Here is a 12,481-nt window from a genome sequence, read left to right on the forward strand (position 1 = left end):
AGATCTTTGATCTGTTGGTGCCTGTTTTCACTTTCTCTGATGTTTGTTTGTTCTAGTTGTTGAGCTTTACACGTTCTCCATGATTACTTGACAAAAAAGTTTTTTCCGGGAGATGGAAAAAACGTTTTTGGGAGATGCTTGTTTGATCAGGCATTGCCCCCAGCTGTCAGAAAATTTCATTTCTTAATGTTTGTTCTGGTTTAAGCAAATACAGAATACAATTTGGTCGACTAAGTCCCATTTGCCATGTTCATTCAGTAGGCAGTGGATATGTGTTACAGGATGTGCTGTGTTGACAACAAGGATTGGACATAAGTTCAGAAGCCCCAGTCATTTCTTCAGATTGCTTAAAGGTTATGTGATGGTGTCTTTTCCCAGTTATCTAGCTTTCATCTGCGAGCGAAAGTTAGATAACTCCACTCAACATAAAATCTGATAGAACTAATAACAGAAAATTGTGTCTGTATACCTACAACTGTAGGACATAATTAGAAAAAACAAGATTAGAATTAGTATTGGAAGCAGAAAAAATAAAATGGGACATCATGGGATTGAATAAAACTCAGAGATATGTGAAAATCCATGATTCCAGGAAGGAATTGACTTCCTAATTAACTGCTCCATAAAATATCAAATACAAGAAATAAAATGTATCACAAACAGAATTGCAAAATTCTACCTTAAAATATATAGATTTTATAAATTAAGAATTATACAACTTTATGCACCAACCTCAGACCACACAGAGGAAGAAATAGATACATTTTATGAAACACTACACCAACAAGTGAATAGAAATGATACATTCTTTACAATATTGATAGAAGACTTCAGTGGTAAAGTAGGTGTAAGAGATGCACATCTAAAAGCAATTGGAAAATATGAACTGTGCCAGAGGAATAAATTGGGGGAAAATTGATAGAATTTTCTGAAAGCTGAGGTCTTTACATAAAGAATACCAAAAAGGAAGAATTGGAAATGGACATGACAAAGTCCAAATGGGGATGTGTTTAATGAAATAGATTATATTTTAATCAACAGAAAATATATTGTCCAAGATAGAGGTAATAACTAGTTTCTATACATATAGTGACCTCAGATTAGTTGAGATCAAAATTTGTTAACAAAAGGGTGGGAAAGACAAACTGATTAAAAGCAAAAGACTCTCTATTAATTTTCAAATTAAAATTAAATTAAATTAAATTAAATTGTTTTAAATAATAAAACAAAGAGCTCTTCCAGAGAGAGAGAGAGAGAGAGAAAAAAAAAGAGTTTTATAATACTGATATGCATGCAGACCTGGATTAAAACTATCAAATAATAACGGAGACCATACAAAAAATTCCAAAGAGATTGGTGGAATTAACCAAAACAAGAATTAAAGAAAATTGTCTGAAGTAACCCTGAATCTTCTCAGAAAGAGAAGAGAAATGAAAAGAGATCTAGACATGATGAGTAGAATAAAGAAATCAGAGCTATGTAAAACAATAAGGAAAAGGATGACACAAGATATTAGAAACTTCAGAACAAGGAAAATCAGAGTTACAATAGATCTTCTCTTATGGTTCTAAAAGGAATGAGCAGAGAGTTTGCCATAGAAACAGAATAATTAATAACCCTTAAAGATGAAATTGGAGCACTAATTGAAGAACAATTCATAAGAAGAGTAGAATCCTATGCCAAATTATATGATGATTCCCAAGACTTAAACCAATATGAAAACAAAAATGTATTATCTCAAATGGAAGAGGAATTAATATTCCCTGATGTTTGAAAAGAAATAGTTCAATATGCAATGGGTAGTAATGGAAAGGCACCTCAGTGAAGATGAGTTATCAATAAAAGTTCTGAAAGCAAGTGGTGTACCAATCATGACCATGTTAAGTAAAATTTATACATCATGCCTAAGACAGAAGAGAATACCAAAGAGTTAGAATAATGCTATCTTTGTCGTTTTTAAAAAGAGAGCCAGGGAAGATATTAAAATTTACTGCCTATCGGTCTTCTTTCAGAAATATATACAAAATTTTTACAAAAATTATTAGCAACAGAATACAAAATACACTAGATTTTTGCCAACCTCCAGAACAAACAGGATTCCGAAAAAAAATTACCACACTATTCATCATATATATGTAATAAGACAAATAATTGAAAAGACAAATGAATACCAAAAATCCTTAGGCCTGGCATTTATTGATTTTGAAAAGATATTTGATTCAATCTCATCATTATCTATTTTAGAAGCCCTAAAAATTAAAGAATTGAAAACATTACATTGATATACATGGGTATATAATAAATAAATACACACACACACACACACACACACACACAGTAAAACCCCATTTTTACGTTCCCACAATTTATGTTTTCCTGCTATTTACATCATTTTCCGTTGGTCCTGTCTTAAGGCCTATTCTTACGATATATTGTTTTCCCACCATTAACAACTTGATGTGGACGTTATTTCCTGTGATTTGTGGTTTTTTCTCTGGTGGCAATGCTGATTTTCGAATCTATTTCCTCTCATTCAAATCGATTTCTGCAGAAATCTGTGCATGTCTGTTCCCAGATGGCGTTGCTTTCGGCTGTGGTTTCGTTTCCGCCAACATGGTGACTTGCACGCTTGCAGCAGTGATGAGTGATACCGTGCAGTTGTCATATCAGTAATTTTAAACTGTCAGTAGCTCGTGGCACCCATAACGTGTTGTGATGTGATTTCACATTCACAGTGCTGTATTGAAATCATGAACAAGGATTGTACACAAATTGTGAAATCACATTCACATTTCTATCAAGTAACAGTTGTTACTTGTGAATATTAGATATCAGTGAATAAACCACAGTTCATGAAATATCGCTTCACTAGCTTGCAGTGTTGTGTTCGTAGTTGTAATTCAGAAGCACGTGGTATATTGCAGAATTTCTGCTACGTAATTTAGCATGTGATAGTTGCTTTCAAGTTGCAGTGGTGGATGATCCATGTTAGTAACGTGGAGAAAAAAGACAGAAAATGTATTTTGGTAGAAGAAAAGATTGCAATTCTGCTATGTGTAGATTGGTATGCCGGAACACGTGTGAAATTAACAAAATGTTTGTTTCTACGAGACTACGAACTGAAAAATATTTTAGTGTTGACCAAACAGCTCTTTTATGACATTGTATTTTAAAGGAGAGAAGTGTCACGATGGAAAACTCAACAAGCAGAGGGTAACTGTTTTGCTCATAGTCAATGCTGATGGATCAGAAAAATTACCTCCACTGGTAATTGGTAAATTTAAAAACCAAGGTGTTTTAAGAACGTGAAAAATCTGTCTACTAAGTATGATGCCAACAGCACAGCATGGATGACCAGCAGCATCTTCACATCCACTATGCTAAAATGGTGACAAATCACTTCAAAATACTACTACTGCTAGACAAATGTCCTCCTGTACATCCTGAAGAACTGCAGCTCAGAAACATTAGTGTTCTTTCCCCCTAATTGTACAAGTGAGCTTCAGCCATTAGATCTGGGCATCATCCATGCATTTAAATGGAAATATAGAAAAATGCTTGTTGAAAAAGCTGTGTTTATGCATGATAATGTTATGGACCCAAAACAAATGACAATATCAATCCTTGATGCCATGTATTATGTGGCCAAAGCATGGTTGCATGTTACTCCTGAAATCATATGTTTCCAGAAGGCAGGAGAGTTTGTGGAAGAGGAGGAAACTACAGGAGGAAGAAGAATATATGTCAGAGCCCAACAACTGGTATGTGATGGATGAGTCTTCCTCATTTCAAGGCTATGTTGATGTGATCACATTACCATTGATGTCTTCTACCAAGTGTAGAAGACATCCTTTCCAACCACCTTGGTTGGAAAGGATAGGAAGAAATGGTTGAAGAAGACTGTGATCAAGAATCAAAAGAAGCTATCTCTGTTTTGAGGAGGAAACTGATGCAAGTGCATCAGAAGACAGTGGAACATTTAATGCCTTATACACTTTGGAGAGGCAGGTGGAACTTATAAGAGTGCAGAAAAAGCAAAAACAATCAACAATTAAAGATTTTTTTAAAATAGATAAATGTAAGTAATTGTAAATTTATTTATTTTCACTTATTAAATTTTGTCATCTAGTATGTAGAGTCACATACTAGCAGTAAGTCATATTTTAGCCTTTTTTTAATGTTTTTTACATTTCCTGCTATTTACACTTTTTTCCATCAGTCCCCTGGAAAGTGTAAAAAAGGGGGTTTTACTGTGTGTGTGTGTGTGTGTGTGTGTGTGTGTGTGTGTGTGTGTGTGTGTGTGTGTGTGTGTAAAATCAGGAACAGATATGAAATTTCCTATAAAGAAGGAAGTTAGACAGGGAGATGCTATTTCACCTAAATTATTTACAGCAGCTCTAGAAGAAATTTTTAAAAATCTGGATTGGATAATTAGCAGAATTATGGTAAATGGGAAAGAATGAAATCACCTGTGATTTGCTGATGATATTGCTCTTTTAGGAAACTCTACAAGAGAACATCAACAAATGATCAATGAACTGAATGCAGAAAGTAAAAAGAAAGGATTAAAGATAAACAAAGACGAAACAAAAATAATGTATAATAAATACATCACCAAAAAGCCATTCATTACTAATACACTCATGAGCAGTTGAATTAGAGATACCTACCATGTTGCTGAAATGGTGCTGTGGTCGCTCCGACGAATGGAATAGAGGCGCATGACGGGGATGTCGTCAGACCTTGTACTGACCGTCTGAGTAATAGTCAAGCACAGAATGGGTAAGACTCTAGATCTCAGCGAATTCGATCGCTGCCAGATAATCAGAGCCAGACGTATTGGGTACTCCATCTCCGTGGTCATGCATGTACTGGGCTTTTCACGGGCCATTGTATCAAGAGTGTACTGTGAGTACATGGAATCAGGTAAAACCACAGCTGCCAGGGAAAACTGCTGTGGTGTACATTGTGTCGATGACAGGAGACACTGTCGGATAGATGGGCCACAGTGCCGCAGATCACGCGCCAATTCAGTGCTGGACAACAAGGACATGTGAGCAGCCACATCATCCAGGACCATCTCCTCACTATGGTGTACAGAAGCCATTGCCTGACTAGGGTACCTCTGTTCACCGCATGTCACAAGGCACAACGATTAGCATGGGTGCAGAAACACCGCCATTGGACCCCCGACACATGGAAAAAGGTTGCCTGGACTGATGAGTCGAGGTACATGTTGGTACACGCCGATGGCAGGGTACGAGTGTGTCGCCAAGCACATGAAACAATGAATCCCTCATGCCAGCAGGGTACAGTTCAGTCTGGTGGTATCCTTGTATGGGGACTGTTTACGTGGGATGAAATGGGTCCCCTGGTACATCTACCATTGTCCCTCACCAGCGACCGATACAGGGACCTGCTGTCAGATCATGTGCCCCCATTTCTGTGCCTAGCACCTTGCAGGCGACCTGTACCTACAGCAAGACAATGCACTGGCCCACCACTCCCAAATTGTGGCCAAGTGGGTGGATGAACACTCCACGGACATAAGGATACTTGGCTGGCCCCCAAAGTCCCCTGACCTCAATCCTATTGAACACATCTGGAATGCTGTCGAGAGAGATATACGTACCCTGGACCCTGCTCCGACCAATCTCCGTGCATTGTGGAGGCTGTGCAGCGGTGGTGGATCAGTTTGGCTCCCCCCAACGCTTCCAGTGCCTTGTGGAGTCCATGCCATGCCGCATTGCCGCCGTCATCAAGGCGAAAGGGGTGCTACCTGCTACTAGGCAGGTATCTCTAATTCAACTGCTCACAAGTGTGTATATATGTATAGTTTCATTACTTTCTTAATAATGATACTGAGATAAATATGATCTTTAGGCTGCCAAGGATTGAGGGTTGCATAAATTTATTATACTTAACTAATAATAGATTTTAATAACTGCATCTTATTTTATAACGGTCGTAAATATTACTGTATGTCATGTGATATCATGACATTAAGGCGTATTGGTTATGAATATTGGCTAAAAAATGTGATATTGATATGTGCATCATTACTAGTCACGATAACACTGTTGTTGGATGGGTGGGGAATCTTTGTAGTGTATCAACATTTTATATAGATGAATTAATATGTTAATCTGCATAAAATGCAAATTAAATTGGAATTTATTTTATTTATTATTTATTTATTTTTTTATAGGGAGGAGTGAAAAGGCTGTGGAATATGTAGAAGCTTATCTTAAAGCTGTTAAGATGTTCAGAAATTATAATAATCCTCTAGAAGATCCTGTATTTTCTGAAGTAAATGCTAAATATTGTGCATATTTTACAACTCATCTTAAATAGTGATTTTGATTTAAATTATATTATTATTATTATTATTATTTGAGGCACATGAACCATCACTTTCATCTAATGGACTTTATCTCCATGAGTTTTTGTTATGTAACTGCTTCTGTATATATTTCCATATTCATATATGGATAAATGGTGATATTAATTTGAAATGCAATAGATTTACAATATTCAAAAATAGATATACAGTTGAACCTCTTACAAATATGGAGGCAAATGGTATGGACATTTCTGTGACTGTCACTCACTGTTTTATGGTGTAAGTTATATTATTCATCCATAGCGTATTTGGAAGAATAATGAGTCTATTGTTGGCAAGATGTGGTTGCTAATTCTGTCTAGAATATGAGGATCATTTACTCTTGAAAATCTGGAAATTTTTTATTTGCAATATATATAAACCTGAGGGATTACATGCAGTTATCATCATATAGGACAGGGGTGTTCAACCCCTTCAATCGCAGAGCGATTTTTGGTCGATCTCTTGTGTATTCCTCCTTACTTACAAATTTAATTAAAACGGAAAACATAATATTTTATTTATCATTATTTTGTATTATTTTTAATTCGCTTTAAGTGTATTGCTATTGTTTATTTATTTTTCGTTAAAATTGTCAAATCAGTAATTTTCTTATAAGTCCGGGTAAATGAATTAATTTGCATCTGTGAAGTCAAACAGCGAGCCGAGTGAATACGATTATAAGCAAATTGTAAAAACTTGATTGTAGCTTAGATATTAAATATTCCAAAGCATATTACATCGATTTTTTACTTAGGTTAAGTCTCATGTGAATATTGTAAAAATATAAACTTTGTTTGTCTCGGTATAGTTTGTATTAGATGTTTTTGTAAATAACTCTTTTGAAGCTAACTGTATATACTGCTTTAATAAGAATATGTTAGAGTGTTAAAAACAAAGGCAATGATTTTGTCGCCAAAGCTGTAAATGGCGACATTAGAGAGATTGTTATTGAAACTTGTATGTATGAGAAAGCTTGCAGGCTCTAAGTCTAAACATCTCCAAAATCGGTCAGAAAGAGTTCAAACAACTTTCCGATGGCAACTCACAATCAAAAGAAAGCGGAGGAGAACAAAAGGCATGCCGAACTTGAAACTTAAGATGAAAGACTCATACTAATTCTTTGAGGGTTGCCAAACTTCATGTGAAGTCTCAGAGGAGGCCTAATAAAAAGGGACTGAAGCAAGCAGAAGAGGTCCTGGTTCCAGAATTGCTGTCAGAGAGGAGACCACCTGAACCAGAGTCGCCATCATAGAGACTGCCCAGATCCACGTTGCTTGAGAGAGGAGTTTCCCGCTTCCAGAAAGGAGCCTCTTGGTTCAAGACATCGCTAGAAAGAGAGACTACTTCTATGCTGCAGATATGGTTTCAAATTGTCAAAAGGAAGAGTTCCAATTGCTGGAAAAAGTTTCCAGGCCAGGTTAATGTCAGATATTCACCAGTGTGTTGCGTTTTTATTACAATTTGATGAATCAAACGACTTCACTGATATTGCTCAGTTAATGGTATTTATTCGCATGGTATTTCAAGATTATTCAAGTAAAGAACTTTTGAAAATTATACCATTATTGAGAAGGACTAGGACTATTACTACTGATGGTGCTCCTGCAGTGATAGGTAATAAATCAGGCTTCATTTCATTATGTAAAAGATTTTTTAATGTACCACTGTATTATTCACCGAAAAGTACCGTGTAGTAAAAGATTAAACATAAAAGATGTTTTGGATGTAAATTCTGTTCGAGGAAAAGCCCTGCAATGGCGATTATTTAAATTACAGGCAGATGGTGATAAAGAACTTCTGTTGTATAATAATGTTCGCTGGCTCAGCAGAAGTCAATTTTTAGAAAGATTTCTTGTATTAATTAACAATATAAAAATTTTTCTTGATGAAAAAGGAGATATTTATCCACAATTGAGTGATAAAAGATGGTTGTTACACTTATCATTTTTAGTAGATTTCTGTATGAAATTAAGCAATTTAAATTTAGAGTTACAAGGTAGAGATAAAAATTTAATTGACATGTTAAGTTCAATAAAAACTTTCCAACAATACTTACTTTTAATAAAGAAAAATATAAATGACCGCGAATTTAGACATCTCCCATATTTATTAAAATTTTTTGAACAAAATCAAGAAATGCTTCACTATGATTTAAAAGAATTTATTTGTGAAATAGAATTAGTTGAGGAAGAAATAAATTCAAGATTTAAAGATTTTAATAAAACTGAAATGATTGTATCTTTTATCAATAATCCATTTCAAGAAAACTTTAACATCATAGAAATTTCAAATAAAATTAGTGGGCTGTTTGATATAAACCAAGCTGAAGTAGAACTTGAGATAATAAACATTCAGAATGGTTTACATTTAAAATCAATAAACAATGAAGTCATTTGGAAGTATGCACATGAAAAATTCCCAATGTTAACTGATATTGCGCGAAAAATTCTGTCGTGTTTCGGATCGACACACTTGTCAGAATCCGCTTTTTCAAATATGACTGTCATAAAGAATCAATTAAGAAACCAAATTACAAATGATCATTTGGATGATTGTCTGCGATTGGCCATTTCTTCATATCAACTTGACTATGAAAATATTGTGAGGTCCAAACAATGCCAAATTTCACATTAACTTTTTTTTTTTTTTTTTTTAAATCAAAAAGCATTTCCTGTGACTTGTGAGCTTGTAATCAATCTGTTGTTTTTTCTAACTTTGGTTTTCCAAAATAGAGAAATAAATATTTTATTCCAATATATTTGTTTTTTTTTGTTATATTAAAATAATTTGTGTATTTAAAAATAAATTTTTAAATACACAAATAAAGTTTTTAGTGTATTTTTTTTTAGTTGTTTATTTGTGCGTAATCAGATATCAGGTTGGGGGAACATGATCTATATAAGAGAGTAGATTGCCGAATAACTTTTTATAGAAAAGTAGCTCGCATAGTAAAAAAGGTTGAACACCACTGATATAGGATATACTCACCACATAGATCGTGCTAAAGCAGGGGTCTCAAACTCAGCAAAGGGTCAGTCAATTAGATGTATATCGGATGCTGGTCGTATTCAATATTATTCTGTGAACCAAAATATAAACTAAAATTAAATTTTAAATTTATAACCGTTTTTATTTTTAAATTTTAAAAATATAACAAGTTTAGAAAATATAAGTTCAATTGCAGTTTATTCATACTTGAAGAAAATTATTTATATACATAATTTTGACTTACAAAAATAAAGATTTTTATCCTGAAACCTGACATCTTTTCCTCTGTACTCACATGTCAATATCTGCTTTTTTTTTCATTTCATGTTGCAATATGAAGTATTGCATTTATAGGCGAGATCCTTGAGTTTATCTGTAGGCGGAATTTTTTCAATTTCAGTTATATTCATAATTGAAAATAATTGCTCACATACATAGGTGCTTCCAAAGATTGACAACATTTTTGCACGATAAATTTTATATTTGGGATATTTACTGCCCAGTTATTTAGTAAAATTTGGTATGCACGTTATATTCATTTTTTAGTTCAGTATTGCACTGGAGTTCAGTTACTTCCATTTGTAATTCTTCATCAACATTTTCAATATTAATTAAAAAAGGTGAACTGAATAATAATAATTCATTTTCAAACTGGTTGAAATCAGAAAATCTTTTTTCAAATTCAATTTTCAATCTCAATTTGAGGAATGTACTTTTCAGCATCATTATTATTTCGAGAAATCGATTTAAGTGTAGGAAAATGGGCTAAATTATTCTTTGCCAACTGGGTTTGCCAAAGATAGTTTTGCCAGAAATGACTTAATTGAATCATACATATGACATGTCAACTGTTCATGTCCTTGCAGAACAGTATTCAAAGTGTATAAATAGCTTGTTTGTCAAAAAAAGGCCAAGTCTTTGCACCAATTTTTATTTATTAATATTTATTAATTACCTACTCTCCTATACATATCACAAGTTTATTTTGCATATCCATTCACCTTTGAGTTTAACACCACTGTATGTAGATGATTCCCAAAATCCAGAAGAATTGTGGTAAGTCCATTCTTCTTATTCAACTTTTCTGTCGCACTGTAATAGAATGGGAGCAGACTGCTAAAGTAAAGTTACCTTTTAACGAAACTATGATGTATAACCTGCATTTAGATGCAATTCCTAACTAGCCTTTCCGCTTCCCTGATGACCACATGTGAAACTGGTTGGTCTGTAATTAATTACTTCTGCACCAACCTCTACCTTTGTAAAGCAGAATTATCTTGCTCTCCTTCCACTCACTAGGAATCATGCACATTCTGATATTTAAATTAAAGAACCCCCCCCCCCCCCCACTATCTTGCAGGCAGCTTTAACACATTCATGTTGCATGTGTGCATAATGCTCATCAGGTGGGAACTTGTAATATTTTTGTAATTTATTTATTTTGTGATGTCGACTTGCACCATTGTAGATATTATTAATTGCTTGAGTTTATATTAACTTCCTTTGGAGACAGTAACCTCTATCTTTGCCAAAAAGTTCTAATCTTAAAACTCACGTCTGATACTTATACTTGACCGACCTTAGTACACTTGTAATCCTCTTAACTTGCTCCCCTCCCCCTCAGTATCGTAAGGTATACCCTTATGCGTGCTAGTGTCGAATTTAGATTGCTAATGCTGATGTTTAGCAGTCTTCTTATATTAGTTAACGACTGCACCATCAGTGATTATGTAAATTTTATATTCTTTACAAATATGAGAATTTATCTACTAAGCACATATAAGAGTCCTTTGATCATTCATCTCAAGCAACTCTGAATTGTACAGTCGTGGTGCCTTTAACTTGGTCACACAGGTTCGATTAGTTTTTTTGTGAGAGAGTGCATTAGTTAACAAAGATCAGGCAAGCCATTTATAAAACTAAACATGTTTATTTTAACTAAGACAATTTTACAAACAGCAATGGGCATATCACATGCTCGAATCACAATTCATGAAGTAAAACTAATCACTTGAGACATTAAAGAAAGAAATCTCACACTCATCTTATTTATCACATGAAAGGTCCTTAGCCTGCAAAGCCTTGCATTCAATTTTATACAAATTAAAGCAAATTATATGTAACACTTTCTATGCGTTAGTTAACACAAGCAATGTACAAACTTATGCCATTCATTTATGCACATACAGACTATCACTCAGCTCTCCAACTTCTCTGCTACGTACTACAATTGATTAAACAGGACTAGCATCGATTATCTACACAAACAATTTTGGACATTAATATAGAGCAGTCTTAGGGTTTTCGAGGGGTATGGGTGAGTTCTGCTGGCTCCTTCCTTATTCTTGCGAAACGGCTGTGATCTGGCACTGTTTGACAGTTGTTGTCTTGCAAGTTTCTCCTTTGAAAAAATAATATAGTTCTTCAGCGATGTTAGGAACTGCTCCGGTTGCAGCATATCAGCATTCACGTAGATCAGTACTTTCGTCAAAGAACATCTCGGAAGGTTCCTTTGAATATGGCCTCTCATGACTTCCCCCTTGCACTGGGAGTTAACCTACCAGCGAAATTCCCAAGATCTCCCTGGCGACTCCTCAAGGGACTCCCTACTCTTCACCTCCCAAGACTCCAGAAAATTTAAAAAAAAAAAAAAAAAAAAAAAGCCTCTTTCGCCTGCAAATCATGGCCTTTTATATCATTCGACGTCCCTTGTCTTACCATCCAAACTTCCCGGATTTTCTGGAAGCTCCCTGATGTCACCTATGTTTGCTTTAGGTCTTGGCGACAAAACTCCTATATTTCAGTGACCTTAGAGATTATTGTTCACCTCCAGCTCACTAGCATAATCCGGTCTAATCCTTTTAGTTACATATACTTGTAGTTCTACATTTATCTATTTTCACAATATAATACGAAGTTTCATACATTAAAGCAGGTTATATACACTTCTAATTTTATATATTTTATGACCTGTGTAAAATCAATGTAGGTGAAAAAAAATTTTTCTTTATTTCACCATAAGAGATTTTACAAACTTACTTGACAGTATGTCATGTCTCCATTCTACATTGTATGGTCACATTTTTACAAAATGGCTGATATATATGG

General features: G+C 34.5%; 1 protein-coding gene across 4 annotated transcripts in view; it reads left to right on the forward strand.

Moving 5' to 3' along the window:
- Positions 1-12,481, forward strand: part of LOC150098931 (cytoplasmic aconitate hydratase-like) — a 373,379-nt gene that overhangs the window by 224,873 nt on the left and 136,025 nt on the right. For all 4 annotated transcript variants that reach the window (XM_090405009.1, XM_090405006.1, XM_090405010.1 and 1 more), the window contains one exon: positions 6,209-6,309. In XM_090405009.1, coding sequence (XP_090261135.1) covers positions 6,209-6,309 — 101 coding nt within the window. The remainder of the gene's footprint in view (positions 1-6,208; positions 6,310-12,481) is intronic.

The sequence above is a fragment of the Typopeltis vanoorti genome, chromosome 15, assembly GCF_054136105.1.
Source record: "Typopeltis vanoorti isolate ZY-2024b chromosome 15, IOZ_Tvanoo_1.0, whole genome shotgun sequence".
NCBI lineage: Eukaryota > Metazoa > Arthropoda > Arachnida > Uropygi > Thelyphonidae > Typopeltis > Typopeltis vanoorti.